This window comes from Myxocyprinus asiaticus, chromosome 15 (genome assembly GCF_019703515.2).
Source record: "Myxocyprinus asiaticus isolate MX2 ecotype Aquarium Trade chromosome 15, UBuf_Myxa_2, whole genome shotgun sequence".
Classification (NCBI taxonomy): Eukaryota; Metazoa; Chordata; class Actinopteri; order Cypriniformes; family Catostomidae; genus Myxocyprinus; species Myxocyprinus asiaticus.
In genome coordinates, this window is record NC_059358.1 from 21,030,441 (window position 1) to 21,047,899 (window position 17,459).

Sequence of the window (17,459 nt, forward strand, 5' to 3'; positions counted from 1 at the left end):
CCTGCAAAAACTGAATTTAAAGTCCAGTGCAATGTATTATTTTGTCACAGCTGCTTTAATATGCTTCTGTCTGATACAGTTTAAGTGAGATCTGGAATGATTGCAGGGGGTGGGGGGTTGTTTTGTAACTTTAAATGTACTTGAGACAACAAGCTGAAATGAGAGAGCATAAAGTCTATATATACAGGTGCATCTCAATAAATTAGAATGTTGTGGAAAAGTTCATTTATTTCAGTAATTCAACTCAAATTGTGAAACTCGTGTATTAAATAAATTCAATGCACACAGACTGAAGTAGTTTAAGTCTTTGGTTCTTTTAATTGTGATGATTTTGGCTCACATTTAACAAAAACCCACCAATTCACTATCTCAAAAAATTAGAATATGGTGACATGCCAATCAGCTAATCAACTCAAAACACCTGCAAAGGTTTCCTGAGCCTTCAAAATGGTCTCTCAGTTTGGTTCACTAGGCTACACAATCATGGGGAAGACTGCTGATCTGACAGTTGTCCAGAAAACAATCATTGACACCCTTCACAAGGAGGGTAAGCCACAAACATTCATTGCCAAAGAAGCTGGCTGTTCACAGAGTGCTGTATCCAAGCATGTTAACAGAAAGTTGAGTGGAAGGAAAAAGTGTGGAAGAAAAAGATGCACAACCAACCGAGAGAACCGCAGCCTTATGATTGTCAAGCAAAATCAATTCAAGAATTTGGGTGAACTTCACAAGAAATGGACTGAGGCTGGGGTCAAGGCATCAAGAGCCACCACTCACAGACGTGTCAAGGAATTTAGCTACAGTTGTCGTATTCCTCTTGTTAAGCCACTCCTGAACCACAGACAACGTCAGAGGTGTCTTACCTGGGCTAAGGAGAAGAAGAACTGGACTGTTGCCCAGTGGTCCAAAGTCCTCTCTTCAGATGAGAGCAAGTTTTGTATTTCATTTGGAAACCAAGGTCCTAGAGTCTGGAGGAAGGGTGGAGAAGCTCATAGCCCAAGTTGCTTGAAGTCCAGTGTTAAGTTTCCACAGGCTGTGATGATTTGGGGTGCAATGTCATCTGCTGGTGTTGGTCCATTGTGTTTTTTGAAAACCAAAGTCACTGCACCCGTTTACCAAGAAATTTTGGAGCACTTCAGGCTTCCTTCTGCTGACCAGCTTTTTAAAGATGCTGATTTCATTTTCCAGCAGGATTTGGCACCTGCCCACACTGCCAAAAGCACCAAAAGTTGGTTAAATGACCATGGTGTTGGTGTGCTTGACTGGCCAGCAAACTCACCAGACCTGAACCCCATAGAGAATCTATGGGGTATTGTCAAGAGGAAAATGAGAAACAAGAGACCAAAAAATGCAGATGAGCTGAAGGCCACTGTCAAAGAAACCTGGGCTTCCATACCACCTCAGCAGTGCCACAAACTGATCACCTCCATGCCACGCCGAATTGAGGCAGTAATTAAAGCAAAAGGAGCCCCTACCAAGTATTGAGTACATATACAGTAAATGAACATACTTTCCAGAAGGCCAACAATTCACTAAAAATGTTTTTTTTATTGGTCTTATGATGTATTCTAATTTTTTGAGATAGTGAATTGGTGGGTTTTTGTTAAATGTGAGCCAAAATCATCACAATTAAAAGAACCAAAGACTTAAACTACTTCAGTCTGTGTGCGTTGAATTTATTTAATACACGAGTTTCACAATTTGAGTTGAATTACTGAAATAAATGAACTTTTCCACGACATTCTAATTTATTGAGATGCACCTGTATATATATGACTCTACAAATATTAGCATATTACATATCAATATATTTCTATTCCTTGGCTTACTTTAAAAGCTTCACCTAATAAAACTCCAGCATGCATATATTTTTTTTACACACGACTGAAAGAGAGGATAGTCCATGTAAGTTACAGAGTGGAAAACAAAGTGAACTGCATCAATGTCACTGAAAGAAAGACACTTCATAAAATTCCAATTTTGGAATTGTGATGGAATTTTGTTATGAAATTTAAATGCGTAAATCTTAAAATTAGGCTAAAATTTTTTGGTTTTTTTAGTGTAAAGTACAGGTGTCATATAACTGATCTGAACAGAATATTGGAATTAAAATAGAACTGGAAAAAGATTGGCGAGAGTGACTTGATTTCAGTGAGATTCTAAACTGCACTTTTGATCTGGTGCAACATGTATAGGTGAATTCTTACTATTTAGGTGCTTAAGTTTGACATGATTTATTGTTTACACCCAAATCCTCACAGCCTTAAGCTCATATAGTGCTTTTTCCTGAAACAAATGTAATAAAACATTTTATAAAATGTTTATGTTGTTTTGATAATTTGAGCAGAGAATAGCTATTAAATCACAATACTTGTGTAACAAAAGGTATTTGATTTTCCTTTATTGAATCCTAAATCTATCATTGACGAATATACAAGTTAAACATGTTTTCATAGAAAAGTTAAAGATCCAGGCATATTCATCGCTATAAAAGGAATTTCTTCTCTTTGTACTGTACGTATTCATGAACATGAAGTCTGATAACAGCCTGTTATCACCAGTTATTCAACTGTACTACCACCAACCTCAGAAACTAGAAAGAAAAAAAAAAAAAATGTTCTGGAAATTACAATATATACATACAATTTCTATATACATTTTACTACATTTAGTTACTCTCAATAACTTCTCACTGTCAGATGGTACTCTTCAGAGGCGGACAATAAAAGGAGAAAGTCCATTCCTCTACTTAAAGTATCTTAGATCTGGAGCAGAAGCTCACTTGAATTCAGCTCTATCTTATCTGTTCAGGGCTGAAGGATCATTCTTTCAGAAATTACAAGGACTACAGCTGGACCGTCTCTCTTTTCATTTATTGCACATTCACTAACCGACTTGCATCAAGGCCCAGGATCACTTATCTTCAGCAGTCCCCTCATTGCCTTGCTGAAACAAACTTAAACGACTTTTCTTCTCTATAAGGCTGGGCCCTGAAATTTTAACCTGCTATCAACATTATTCTTTTTACCCTTCATTTAGGTTTATTAGACAAAAGCAACCCTTTGTGTCAGTCCCCAGACCACGTCAGTCCAAGTTGTCTTCTGAACTATTAGTTGCTCTTCTGCCATGAGCGATTTGATCAGCACTAATATCATCATTATCAACTCAGCATGGCATCTCAGTTCTCTACTCCCATTTCTTCCCAAAAACTGCGGACACGCTCCTGACTATGCCCTTGATTCCAGCCATGCCTTTTTTCAGTGCTCTGGACTCCCTGATGAGGTCCAGAATTTCGTGAAAGACCAGCAGCACGCCGTGGTAGGTTTCAGCTGCGGAGATCTCGAAGAAGCCGCAGTCTGCGGAGAGGGCGAACAGTCTGCCCTCCTCGCTCGACACGGCTCTTTGATGCTGCAGGTCTCGCTTATTCCCCACGATTATGATTGGAGCAGACGTGGAGAGCTTTCTGGTCTGGCGGATGAGCTGCACCTGTTGCCGCACCACTTCGAAGCTGGAGCGATCACAGATGCTGTACACAAGGATCACACCATCCGCCCACTGAAGCTGTTTGTCACTGATGGATTCGGTTGTTTCGCAGCTCTGGAGATAACAGAATTCAAGGGGTAAGGGGATGTTCACACAGAATGAGCGTTTGTGCCCATCCACGCTGTTTTTAAAATACAAATACTTTTTTTATTGATTTAATCATGCGCTACACGGAGGTCTGTTGCGCCATGTTTTTTTAGACGCGTCACAAGACACCCGCGTCTAGTTTTCAGCACAGGGACACGTTCTGTGCGAACGGCCCCTTAGCTCTGTTTCAGGTTAAAAGGATTAGTTCACCCAAAAATTTACATTTTCTCATCATTTACTCACCTTCATGCCATCCCAGATGTGTATGACTTTCTTTCTTCTGCAGCACAAATAAAGGTTTTTAGAAGAATATTTCAGTTCTGTAGGTCCATACAATGCGTGTGAATGGTGATCAGAACATTGAAGGTCCAAAAAGCATATAAAGGTAGCATAAAAGTAATCCCTAAGACTCCACTCCATATCTCACCATTGCAGTCTCTAGGCACGATCATAATTTCAAGCTCGATTACACTCACCAGTGCTTGACGCATGTGCAGAGCATGCTAGGAAGTGTAATCGAACCTCAAATCATGATCTCCAAGGTGACTGCAGATGTCAAGATTTATAATGAAAGGTACATTTTGGTTTGTCTCACCCAAACCCAATTGGATCGCTTCAGAAGACATTGATTAAACCACTGGAGTCTTATGGATTACTTTTATGCTGACTTCGTGCTTTTTGGACCTTCAAAGTTCTGGCCACCATTTCCTTGCATTGTATGGATCTACAGAGCTGAAATATTCTTTTAAAATTGTCGCTTGTGTTCAGCAGAAGAAAAAGAAAATCATACACATCTGGGATGGTATGAGAGGGAGTGTTAATTTTTAGGTGGACTATCCTTTTAAACAGAACTTCAACTGTTAAAACGCGTCTCGAGACACCTGCGTTCTGCTTAATACGATACGCCGGGTCTTGCTTTTTTCCGCAAGAACGCGTGCGGTCTGAACGGCCCCCTATGTTCACATCACACTACAAACTTAAGTGCTAATCAAACGCCTCATAATACATGCGACAAAATAAATGACATCTTACCTGTGGATACAGAGAGTCCCAAATATTTAAGGAGATCTCTCGCCCATCAGTTTTGTCAATGTGACTGTATATTGATTCTGAAAAAGAAAATAGACACATTAAAAACTATACAGAATCATACAAAGTATTGCTTGCAATTTCAGCACAACCGCAATTTACGTACCAATATCCCCGTATTCCCCGATGAATCTCCTGGTGAGAAAACGCACAGTGAGCGCTGCAAACAATAAAAAACAATTATCATTCGCAAGTCTAACTTGTCGAACAATACTTAACATCCCATTTCACGAGGACGAATGTTTTCGTTTTCAGTGCTCACCTGACTTCCCAACATTTTCCGCTCCAAGAAGCAAAACGTTCGCTTCCACTTTGTGCTGGTTTCCATCCATAGCTTTACTGCTCAGTTGAGGACTCGGTTTGACCAGGACAACCATTTCATCAATTTCTTCTATAAACTTCTGTTCTGTATGCTTAACACATGCAGCCCCAACTATATATAAAAGTAGTGGGTGGAGCTTATGGAAGTTGAGTCGACTTCGAACCAATCGGCGAGAAGTGCGCAATATAGAAAACAAACAACATAATTCTCCTGACAGGAAGAATCAGGACAGCTATTTTCAACAGCAAGATTTTTTTTTGCCTCAAACCTTGGATATGAAAAAGAAACAAAGAATAAAAAATAAAAAAACGAAAAAAAATAAAATAAAATAAAATAAAAAAACGAAACTAGCCTAAGCTTTAAGCAGGTCACACACCCTGCTCAGTTGGCTGATTTTAGAAGGGTTTTGAGCACGTTTAAACTGGTCAGACTGTAAAACCAGCTTAAACCAGCTACTGTATGGCCAAATTATTATCCTATTGTTTCAGGGTCATTTTTGACCCGGGACAGGTGATGAATTCTTTATAAATACTGCATAGACTTTGGTACTGGAACCAAACTTGACCAGGTCAAGACCATCAAAACAAACAAAATGAAAAAGAAAATTTTGTTGTGTATATAACTGTTTAAGAGAAATAACAGTTTAAAAGAAATTGTTCCTTCCATTATCTTAACAGGTAAATTCTGTCCTGCATGGGAAGAACCAGATGTTACCTTTCACCTTTCCAGATGTAAACAGCTTTAAATAGTTTTTGTACATCTATGAAACAAATTTGACCTAAAAATATTCCAAATGATCCATAATTTAGCCCCAAACCCCATTTGGTTCTCTAGCCTCTCAACCTGCTCCACTGGATATTGCATCTTTACCACAAATTGCATACTTTTCTCTCAAACGGGGTTTGTGCACACATGCACGTGTCCACACACACACACACACAGAGTGAATTCTTTAGTTTTGAACGGGTAATATTTTAGTAAATATGTTTAGATATTAAACATATTATAAAGTTTATATAATAGGGTACAATGGTGCTAAAGTTCTTCAAGACAATTAAACCAGCCACAACCAGCCAAACAGCTTAGGATGCTTTCGTTTCATCAGGGTTGTGTGTGTGAAATATTGATTTTTGGAGGCTTATGGATCTCTCTAAATTGAAATCTGTGACCTTACATGCCCGTACTGAGACCTTGAAAGCAGTGTTAGTTTCAGAAGTAATTTCCAACTCTAGCAAGAATAAGAGGAAGTTTTTCTCATCACACCTAGGCCCTCGTCCAATACTGTAGCTTTTTGTAAAAGAACAATTTCAACAAAATGTAATTCAAATAGCCTATACATCGTATCACACAAATCTAAACGCCATATAACCTAATCTTATGTTTCATTTATAATACAGCCCAAATAAATAAGGCAACTGCTTGAGAACCCATCCAGCACTTGAACTTGATCTGTGACACGAAATAGCACAAAGGTGCCCTCTGCTTGCAGAGCTGTATAATAACATCAATCTATACAAATGTGCAAGCACAGATGCAGAAATAGATGTGGCAGCTCTGGATATGAAATGAACAGTGAATGAAGTGTGACCTGGGACAAGAAGCCAAACATTCGTTTTCATATGTATTTTACTTAGTCAATTAAACAAACCATAAATTGCCATAATAAATAAAGTTAGCTCTAGTAAGGTAGTTTCTTCTTCACAAGATAAGTACTCCTGTGGCTTCAAAACTAATAAGACTTCAATGCAGTTCATACACTCAGTGTTCATTAGCTTTAGAGCTCCCACAACCGTCTCTCTCATCCCCTCTATCGAAGCAGGGTCGCTTTGTTGCTGTACCACAGTTTGCTGAGAAAAACTCTCTCATCCGTTTTAAAGTCTTTTTGTGCTTCTCTCCTTCTGTCTGTGTCTCTGAGGTGTTTCTTGATTCCTTGTCACTTGAGTCACTGCAATATCTCAAGAGAGATGCATGGAGACTCTTCCCAAAAGACTCATTCAGCTGTTGCTGAAATGATGTTTGCAGTTCAAAAACCAAGTCTCTCCTCTGTGTATATAACAAAAAATATGTTACTTGTATTCTGTTATATTACAATTCAACAGTTATATACATACTGTGCAAAAGTCTTAGGCACATAAGATGTCTCACAAAAGCATTTGTCTTAAGATGGTTATTTATATTTTCAGCTTTAGTGTGTCAATAGGAAATATAAATGTTAGACTCCCAAACATTACTTTTGCCAATAGAAAAGATTAGAATAGAAGAACAGGGAGCCCTGCAACAGATGTCATGGCTCCCACAAAGCCCCCCACTGAATATCGTGTCAGTCTGAGATTACATAAAGAGACAGAAGCAATTGAGACAGCCGAAACAGAGAAGAACTGTGGTGAATTCTCCAAGAAGCTTGGAACATCCTATCTGCCAACAACCAAGACAAACTGTGTCCAGGTGTACCTAGGAGAATTGGTGCTGTTTTAAAGGCAAAGGTGGTCACACCAAATATTGATTTAGCTTTTTTATGTTGACTGAACTTTGTATGACATTAAGTGATAAATGAAAACTATATGTCATTATTTTTGAACAAATCCTCACTATGCAACATTTTTCACAAGTGCCTAAAACTTTTGCACAGTACTGTACATGACTCTACAGTTTCCGTTAGATTGCACATAAATAAGGTAAGCTGAATTTGCCATTTCTACAGTGGTTTACCTCAGGGTTCGTTGCCAGGATGTCAAAAACAGTCCAAATATCTGATACCAGTTCAGCAGCAGTCCGATAAGGAGGCTTCCTTTTCCCCAGGAATCGGCCAAGTATTATTTCAAATTCTGCCGTTTTTGAGCGATGCTTTTAAAACAAAGCACAGCTTATCTAAGATGTATATTCACTAAATTATTTTCTCAATGCTGAAATGTAAATGAGGGTTAAAGAAGCCCAGGATCTGCTGCAAATACACCATAAACTGTATCTTTACCTTGGTGGCACTGTAGAGCAGGCACCTGTTCTCATCACACAGGAGACTAAGGAGAAGCTTCTCACACTTCTGAGTCAAACAAAACACGTTATTGCATCAGTGTGACTTTATATCATATAGTTTAGCAAAGTTATTGAGATTAGTGAGGAGAGTTAAAGTGAGGTGTGGGATGGCAAACTATGCTAAACTACACTTCTCTATATTCTTAAAAGTGTTGAGTCTAGTGTGCCCTTCAAGTGGAGTCGTAAATATCATAATTCTGAGTTCCAAGAACATGAATGATCAAGCGAAGTCGTATTTACGAGTGAGAAACACATACAGGTGCATCTCAATAAATTAGAATGTCGTGGAAAAGTTCATTTATTTCAGTAATTCAACTCAAATTGTGAAACTTGTGTATTAAATAAATTCAATGCACACAGACTGAAAATAGTTTAAGTCTTTGGTTCTTTTAATTGTGATGATTTTGGCTCACATTTAACAAAAACCCACCAATTCACTATCTCAAAAAATTAGAATACATCATAAGACCAATAAAAAAAACATTTTTAGTGAATTGTTGGCCTTCTGGAAAGTATGTTCATTTACTGTATATGTACTCAATACTTGGTAGGGGCTCCTTCTGCTTTAATTACTGCCTCAATTCGGCGTGGGATGGAGGTGATCAGTTTGTGGCACTGCTGAGGTGGTATGGAAGCCCAGGTTTCTTTGACAGTGGCCTTCAGCTCATCTGCATTTTTTGGTCTCTTGTTTCTCATTTTCCTCTTGACAATACCCCATAGATTCTCTATGGGGTTTAGGTCTGGTGAGTTTGCTGGCCAGTCAAGCACACCAACACCATGGTCATTTAACCAACTTTTGGTGCTTTTGGCAGTGTGGGCAGGTGCCAAATCCTGCTGGAAAATGAAATCAGCATCTTTAAAAAGCTGGTCAGCAGAAGGAAGCCTGAAGTGCTCCAAAATTTCTTGGTAAACGGGTGCAGTGACTTTGGTTTTCAAAAAACACAATGGACCAACACCAGCAGATGACATTGCACCCCAAATCATCACAGACTGTGGAAACTTAACACTGGACTTCAAGCAACTTGGGCTATGAGCTTCTCCACCCTTCCTCCAGACTCTAGGACCTTGGTTTCCAAATGAAATACAAAACTTGCTCTCATCTGAAAAGAGGACTTTGGAACACTGGGCAACAGTCCAGTTCTTCTTCTCCTTAGCCCAGGTAAGACGCCTCTGACGTTGTCTGTGGTTCAGGAGTGGCTTAACAAGAGGAATACGACAACTGTAGCCAAATTCCTTGACATGTCTGTGTGTGGTGGCTCTTGATGCCTTGACCCCAGCCTCAGTCCATTCCTTGTGAAGTTCACCCAAATTCTTGAATCGATTTTGCTGGACAATCATAAGGCTGCGGTTCTCTCGGTTGGTTGTGCATCTTTTTCTTCAACACTTTTTCCTTCCACTCAACTTTCTGTTAACATGCTTGGATACAGCACTCTATGAACAGCCAGCTTCTTTGGCAATGAATGTTTGTGGCTTACCCTCCTTGTGAAGGGTGTCAATGATTGTCTTCTGGACAACTGTCAGATCAGCAGTCTTCCCCATGATTGTGTAGCCTAGTGAACCAAACTGAGAGACCATTTTGAAGGCTCAGGAAACCTTTGCAGGTGTTTTGAGTTGATTAGCTGATTGGCATGTCACCATATTCTAATTTTTTGAGATAGTGAATTGGTGGGTTTTTGTTAAATGTGAGCCAAAATCATCACAATTAAAAGAACCAAAGACTTAAACTACTTCAGTCTGTGTGCATTGAATTTATTTAATACACGAGTTTCACAATTTGAGTTGAATTACTGAAATAAATGAACTTTTCCATGACATTCTAATTTATTGAGATGCACCTGTACATCTAGATGAGTGGTTCTCAACCTTTTTTGAGGACTGGACACCCATCATATCTCAAACCAGTCTCAACCAGTTTTTTACTTCACATTTTTACTTATATTTAACACCTTCATTTATATAAACATTATTATATTACCATTTCAATATTTCATTGCAATAAAATTACATTAATCACGAAAAAAGACATTAACTTATCAAAACATTATATTTCAGTAACCACAGTATTATAACTGTATTGTATAACTATATGAATTTCTAACCATTTGCCATACATTTGTTTAATTTGTTGACAAGGATCCACATTACACTGACCTTTACATTTCTATTGTTACTGATCAGTATTTACATTTTTCAGTATTTGACTTTTAACCTGATGTTTTCTATTTTTGGAAATAATTTTGCCATTTAAAATAATATACCTTCCATATTTTCTGGTATAAGTCTAGTTTATTTATTTATTTTCATCATCCTAAAGGTCCTGCAACTTATATTCCAAAGCTACTTTTACATGATACGTACAGTAATTGATGTCAGCCAGTCAAACGCGCTGCACACCAAAACACATATGCGTACACAAACATTAAAACATCAGTCATAGAGAGATGCTTAGGTAATCTTCAGGGAGTGCATCTTGACATCTGATTCTGAGCAGCTGAAGGGGATTCAGACGGCTGTTCCCGGGTCCTAATGTCTATGTGTTTTTCAAATATTTTTTAAATGATTCTACGGACCCCTGCAATTACGCCGCAGACCCCCGGTTGAGAAACACTGTTGTAGATGATAAACAATTTTCTGATTTGGGATGTTGGAAGGGGCGTGTCTACATGAAAGATGATGAAAACCAATGATTTTGCAAAGTTATTTTAACTTCTGTACTTTATTTCATTAACATTAATTTGATATACTGTATATGACAGTCAACTAATGACTCACCCTTCACAGTTTAAGCAAATTAATTAATAATTTGTTACATACCAACCATGCATTAATAAATCATTGTGTATAAGTGATTCGGGTTTATTGACTTATGTTTATTCACCGGTACAAAAGAAAAAGAGCTTTTGCCATTGTTAATTGTATATTTGTTTTAGTTTAGCTTCTTCTGTATTTTGTGTCCCACGTGAATGCGAGACATGTCGTAGTAACGAATGCCCAGCTTGGAGGTACAAGCTTCCCATGTCTACTTGAAGGCAGTATAAATCCAGTCAGGCTAGTGAGGTCTTACTTTTTGATCCTGCGGACTCAGACTGGATGTCATCTGCTTACTGCCATACACGACTGTCTCATCATTTACATCCTGACACAGCAAACACACCCATTCCTCACTGCAAGAGAGATGAACACCATTAAAGGACTAGTTCACTCAAAAATGAAAATTCTCTCAATATTTACTCACCCTCATGATATCCCAGGTTTGTATGACTTTCTTTCTTCACCAGAACACATTTGAAGAAATTATTTAGCTCAGTAGATCCTTAATATGCAAGTGAATGGAGATTCAAAAATTACAGACAGTCAGCATAAACGTCATCGATAAGACTCCAGCGGATAAAGCGATCCGATCACTTTGTTGGAAAAAATGTCAATATTTAAGTACTTTTTAACTATAATCCAACATGAGGGCCAGCTGCACAAGAGGGTGGAGTTCACACGGTCTCTCATGTTATGTATTCACATTGCCATGATTCCGACGTAATCTCACGTTCTCCACTCGGTTGAGACATCCAGCATAAGCAAACAAACACACCACTGTCAAGTCAAGTCATTTTTATTTGTATAGCGCCTTTCACAACACATCATTTCAAAGTAGCTTTAAAGAAGATCAGGCATTAACAGAAGATAAAACTGTAATATCTATGATGTCTTAAGAGTCATCTTTGTGTAGCCTGATAAAATACGATAGTGAATTGTGTTTAAAAATGAGTAATTAAATAATCATTGTATTTATAACCCCAGTGAGCAAGCCGAAGGCGATTGTGGTAAGGAACACAAAACTCCATAAGATGTTGGTTAATGAAGAAAAATAACCTTGGGAGAAACCAGACTCACTGTGGGGGCCAGTTCCCCTCTGGCTAACATCATGAATATAATGCCAATATTACTTATGTATAGTGCAAGTCATGGTTTAAAATTATTAAACTAATTAAGTGTTAATGGTCAGTGTTTAAAACAAAGATTTTGTATGAACTGTAAGATTAATGACTAATGTCTTTGAAGTCCATCCTGGATTAACTGCAGAAGTTCACATAGATGCAATTGTGCTTGATGAAGGCTTCTGTTGGCAATTAATTGATAGTCTATGTATTCCATTTCAAGAGTGTAGTCCATCATTAAACCGAGGTGATGCAGGCAGAGATCAGTTGGGTGCATCGCAGTTCAACCTGGCCGGTAATTTTGGTGAGGTCTATCCTAAGTCCAAGGTTCAGGCTATGGCATATGAAGTATCATGTCTTATGGTTGGAGTTGGCATCAGTTCATCCTCTGAAGTCCATCGAAATAGACTGAAGTGATGTTTGGCTGGCACAGGCTGCTATTAGTCATCATCACACAGCGACAGGTAGAAGTGGAGTCCAACACGAAGCAGGAATGGAGCTGGATCCAGCCGGTTCTGGTGACCTCGGGATAGGAGTCCCGAAGTTGAAACAGGGAAACAAATAAAATAATATTAGCATAGATTCCATCAATTTATTGCAGAATTATAGATCATGATCACCGTTTCTGGTTCCGGCAGACCTAAATAAAGCAGCCTAATTGTGAGTTGTGAGTGTATGCCTAGCTAAATAGATGAGTCTTTAGTCTTGACTTAAACTGAGTGAGTGTGTCTGCATCTCGAACAGCGTTAGGGAGACTTTTCCATAGTTTAGGAACCAAATATGAAAAGGATCTACCTCCTCTTGTGGATTTTGATATTCTAGGAAATACTAACAGGCCAGAATTTTGCGATCGTAATGAACGTGATGGAATATAGCGTGGTAGAAGGTCACTTAAGTACTGCGGAGCTAGACCATTCAAAGCTTTGTACGTAGTTAACAGAATTTTCAAATTAATACGAAATTTAACAGGTAGCCAATGTAACGACGATAAAATGGGGCAAATATGATCATATTTCTTGGTTCTCGTCAGCACTCAGGCTGCTGCATTTTGAACCAATTGAAGTTTATTTAGATCTTGCTGGACATTCTTCCAGTAATGCATTACAATAATCTAGTCTTGAGGTCATGAATGCATGAATTATTTTTCGGCATCAGCAACAGAGAGCATGTGTCGTAATTTAGCAATATTTCTTAGGTGGAAGAATGCTGTTCTACAAACACTGGTAATTTGATTTTCAAAGGACGGATTGGTATCAAATATAACATCTAAGTTCTTCGCTGTTGAAGATGATGTAACAGTACATCCATCGAGAGTCAAATTATATTTTAGCGGTGTATTTTTTTTTTTTTATGAGGATTTTGGTCCAATAATTAGTACCTCTGTTTTGTCGGAACTGAGTAGAAGGAAATTTCTGGCAATCCAATCTTTTATTTCATTGATACACTCTGCTAATTTGGAGAATTGTGAAATCTCATCAGGTTTTGAAGAAATATAAAGTTGGGTATTGTTGGCATAACAAGGAATTCCACGATTCCTGATAATATCTCCCAGGGAAAGCATATACAAGGAGAAAAGCAGAGGCCCTAAAACTGATTCCTGTGGCACTCCATACTTTACTTTTGTTTGGGTTGACAATTCCTCATTTACATAGACAAAGTGGTAGCGGTCTGCTAAATAGGACCTAAACCATGCTAATGCAACTCCACAAATGCCAACATAATTCTCTAGCCTATTCAAGAGAATGTTGTGATCTATCATGTCAAATGCAGTACTAAGATCTAAAAGCACTAGAAGTGAAATGCAGCCACGATCAGATGATAAGAGCAAGTCATTTGTAACTCTGATAAGTGCAGTCTCTGTACTGTGATGAGGCTTAATTCCTGACTGAAATTGTTCATATATACTATTTCTCTGTAGAAATGAACATATTTGGGAGGATACAACCTTTTCTAGTATTTTCGACATAAACGGGAGATTTGAAATCGGTCTATAATTAGCCAGTTCTACAGGATCAAGTTGTGGCTTCTTAATAAGTGGTTTGATAACTGCCATTTTAAAGTTTTTTGGGACATGTCCTAAGGATAGCGAGGAGTTAATAATATTAAGAAGAGGTTCTGAGATTACAGGGAATACCTCTTTTAAGAGCTTGGTTGGTATTGGATCTAACATGTTGTGGCTTTTGATGTTTCGATAAGTTTTGTTAGCTCTTCATGACCTATGACAGCGAAAGACTGAAGTTGCACATGAGGAAAATTATGAGACACTGTTTTCTGAGGTACTGTGACAGATGATTGCATAATTCCAATTTTATTTCTGATTATTTCAATCTGATCAGTAAAGAAATTCATGAAGTCATTACTCTTGTGCTGCAACAGAATATCTGGTTCTGTTGAGGCTTTATTCTTAACCAATTTAGCCACAGTACTGAATAAACACCTAGGATTGTTGTGGTTATTTTCTATGAGTTTGCTAAAATATGCTGATCTGTAGCTACAGACACTATCCTTCCATGCACCACGAAATACCTCTAATTTTGTATTCTTCCACTTGTGCTCCATTTTCCAAGCTACTCTCTTGAGAGCATGAGTGTGATCATTATACCATGGTGCAAGGCTTTTTTCTTTAATTTTCTTTAATCGAAGGGGGGCCGACACTTTCAAGAATGCTAGAGATGACTGTATTTATATTTTCTGTTATTTCTTCAAGTTCTTCTAGGCTTTGGGGTTTACTGAGTGTATGAGATAGATCTGGAAGATTATTAGTGAAGCTATCTTTAGTGGTCAAAAGAATAGTTCTGCCTAAACGATAGTGTGGTGTAGATTGAGTAACATTAGCTGATCGCAGCATACAAGAGACGAGGTTATGATCCGAGATTTCATCGCTCTGCGGCAGAATTTCTATATTATCAACATCAACTCCATAGGACAGAATTAAATCTAGCGTATGATTATGGCGATGAGTTGGTCCTGTTACATTTTGTCTGACTCCAAGAGAGTTGAGAATATCAATAAATGCTAATCCAAATGTGTCATTTTCATTATCTATGTGAGTGTTGAAGTCACCAACAATTAAAGCTCCATCTACAGTAACAACAAGATCTGATAAAAAGGCCTGGGTGATCTATATACTGTAGCAAGGGTAAAAGACGACAGAGTTTTTTTATTTACATCTATATCTGACGGTGTCATATTAAGCATTATTAGTTCAAAAGACTTAAATTTATATCCTGTCCTCTGAGTAACACTAAAATCTTCACTGTAAATTGTAGCAACACCTCCTCCTCGACCCTTCAGACGAGGCTCATGTTTATAACAATAACCTGGGGGAGTAGATTCATTTAAACTAATATATTCATCCGGTTTAAGCCAGGTTTCAGTCAAACAGAGCACATGAAAATAATTTCATTTACAATTAGTGCTTTGGTAGAAAGAGATCTAATGTTTAGTAGCCCAATCTTTATATGGTGTTTATCTTTAATTTGTTTGTTTTGTTCAAGTTTGACCTTAATCAAATTTTTTCTACATGATTTAGTGAGGGTTTTGTGTTTGGTAGTTCAGGGAACAGACACAGTCTCTACATGATATCTAGGTGATACAGTCCCTATGTGTTGTAGTTTATGTGACCTGTGTGACGTCTCAAGGCAGCTAGCAGACGTTCGGATTAACCAGTTTGTCTGCTTCCTGACCTGGGCCCCAGTTAGTCAAATACTATCATTATTAAGACTATGATCCAAATTACTAGAGAGGAGAGCGTCACCTTCCCTGGAGGGATGGATTCCATCTCTCTTTAGCAGGTCAAAAACTCTTCCAATTGTCTATAAATCCTATTCTATTCTCCAGACACCACTCAGACATCCAACCATTCAGTGACACTAATCTACTATAAACCTCATCACCACGATGAGCAGGGAGGGGGTCAGAGCATATTACAGTGTCTGACATCGTTTTTGCAAATTCACACACCTCTTTAACATTATCTCTAGTGATTTCCGACTGGTGAAGCTGGACATCATTAGTGCCAACATGAATAACAATTTTAGAAAATCTACATTTAGCATTAGCCAGCACTTGAAAATTTGATTTGATGTCAGACGCTCTGGCACCAATGCATTTAACAATAGTGGCTGGAGTCTCTATTTCCACATTCCTTACAACAGAATAACCAATAATAAGGGCTCTTTCAACATGATCCTCAGTGGGTGCATCACTGAGTGGGAAGAATCGATTGGAAACCCTAACAGGAACGGGAGAGTGGTGTCGCTTTGCTGAGCGAGTATGCCGCCGAGACGTCACCCAAACGCAATGCAGGGGGGGATCTACAGCCAGAACCAAAGTGTGTGTGTTGCTCTCTGTACTGCCTGCATCCGAAACAGTATCTACAGGCTTCTCATTCTCACTGACCTCCACTAGCATTCGGATGTGTGTCTCTAACTCATTAACCTTCTCCGGCAACCTGACTAATTCCTTACATTTATCACATGTGAATCCCTCACTACTGACGGAAGAGGCTATTGTAAACATGTGACAAGCAATGCAGGAAGAAATAACATGAGCAGATGCCATGACTTACCGCAGTTGTTTGTTGTTGTTGGTTGTTCCTGAGCAGTGAGGGTTTGAGATCGATGTGAATCCCTCACGCAATTGTTTGTTGTTATGGTTGTTCTTGATAAGCGGCGCTTTGAAATTGATGCAATAATCCATGTAACACAGAGGAGAAAAATGGGTGCGCGCTGTAAAATGCACGCAGTTTAATCGCGATAAAAATAGAAAGCGGATGCATGTGGAAAATGCACGTAGTTGAATCGCGATAACAGAATAATGCGGGGGAAAACCCGATGTGCGCTGAAAAATGGCAGATGTTAAGGATTAAAGGCTGAAAACAGATAGATAAACGATGCTAAAAAAAGCTAGCAGGCTACAAACACAGACTCGAGCTAGGCGCCAGCAGCAACAGGTAAAATACACACAAATGAAACAGTAGAAAAACCCGAAACACGTGGTAAAATGACAAAGGCTAAAAAGACGAACGTATGAGAATATGAATAAGCAATGCTAAGCAGGCTACAAACACTTGTGCAGCGTGCAGTCAGCAACAGGAACAGGAAATCCAGTGATGTGTTGTACGTTGTACATTGAGAGTAAACAAACAGATAAATACATATTTAAACCAAAACCAACCAAGCTTCTGTACAGCGTTCCTCCTACACACTTGTGAACAGCGCTGCTCTTCCGGCTGTGACTCACGTGCCTCAGTTCTCACGTGTTTCAAATACCAATGCAATTACGTCACGTGTGTACTGCTGCAGAACGGAAGTATGATTTAGTGTAAAAAAAAAAAAGTACTTAAATATTTATCTTTTTTGCACCAAAAGCGATCGTGTCACTTTAGAAGACATTAATTTAACAGCTGGTGTCGTATGGATGATGTTTATGCTGACTGTCTGTGGTTTTTT

The 17,459-nt window shown here is 38.5% G+C and overlaps 2 protein-coding genes across 8 annotated transcripts in view; both read right to left on the minus strand.

Moving 5' to 3' along the window:
* Window positions 1-35: 35 nt before the first annotated feature.
* On the minus strand, window positions 36-5,123 carry LOC127452765 (ras-related and estrogen-regulated growth inhibitor-like protein). 2 transcript variants are annotated; one of them, XR_007899308.1, is made up of 5 exons: window positions 4,982-5,123; window positions 4,826-4,879; window positions 4,663-4,739; window positions 1,763-3,597; window positions 36-175 (listed from the first exon to the last, which is right to left on the minus strand). XR_007899308.1 is itself a non-coding variant. In XM_051718462.1 (4 exons), the coding sequence occupies exons 1-4, from the start codon at window positions 5,094-5,096 to the stop codon at window positions 3,187-3,189; spliced, it is 657 nt and encodes a 218-aa protein (XP_051574422.1). In that variant the 5' UTR covers window positions 5,097-5,123; the 3' UTR covers window positions 1,707-3,186. The 2 variants fall into 2 exon arrangements, 1 of the variants encoding a protein (XP_051574422.1); XM_051718462.1 differs by lacking the exon at window positions 36-175 and having other exon boundaries at window positions 1,707-3,597.
* Window positions 5,124-6,795: 1,672 nt separating this feature from the next.
* LOC127452760 (transcription intermediary factor 1-alpha-like) overlaps window positions 6,796-17,459 on the minus strand; it is a 29,377-nt gene continuing 18,713 nt past the window's right edge. For 4 of the 6 annotated variants that reach the window (XM_051718451.1, XM_051718455.1, XM_051718453.1 and 1 more), the window contains exons 14-17: window positions 11,139-11,238; window positions 8,013-8,081; window positions 7,751-7,885; window positions 6,796-7,084 (exon numbers count right to left, since the gene is read on the minus strand). In XM_051718451.1, the coding sequence (XP_051574411.1) occupies window positions 6,800-7,084; window positions 7,751-7,885; window positions 8,013-8,081; window positions 11,139-11,238 (589 nt within the window). In that variant the 3' untranslated portion in view covers window positions 6,796-6,799. Of the gene's footprint in view, window positions 7,085-7,750; window positions 7,886-8,012; window positions 8,082-11,138; window positions 11,239-11,379; window positions 17,307-17,459 lie in introns of those variants that run through there. The other 2 variants (XM_051718452.1, XM_051718456.1) reach the window with 2 other exon arrangements.

Coding starts and splice junctions, on each gene's coding strand:
- LOC127452765 (XM_051718462.1), bottom strand. CDS start 5,096: ATGGTTGTCCTGGTCAAACCGAGTCCTCAACTGAGCAGTAAAGCTATG. Junction 4,880..4,981: donor GGAAAATGTTGGGAAGTCAG/GTGAGCACTGAA, acceptor TATTGTTTGCAG/CGCTCACTGTGCGTTTTCTC. Junction 3,598..4,662: donor GGGACTCTCTGTATCCACAG/GTAAGATGTCAT, acceptor TGTTATCTCCAG/AGCTGCGAAACAACCGAATC.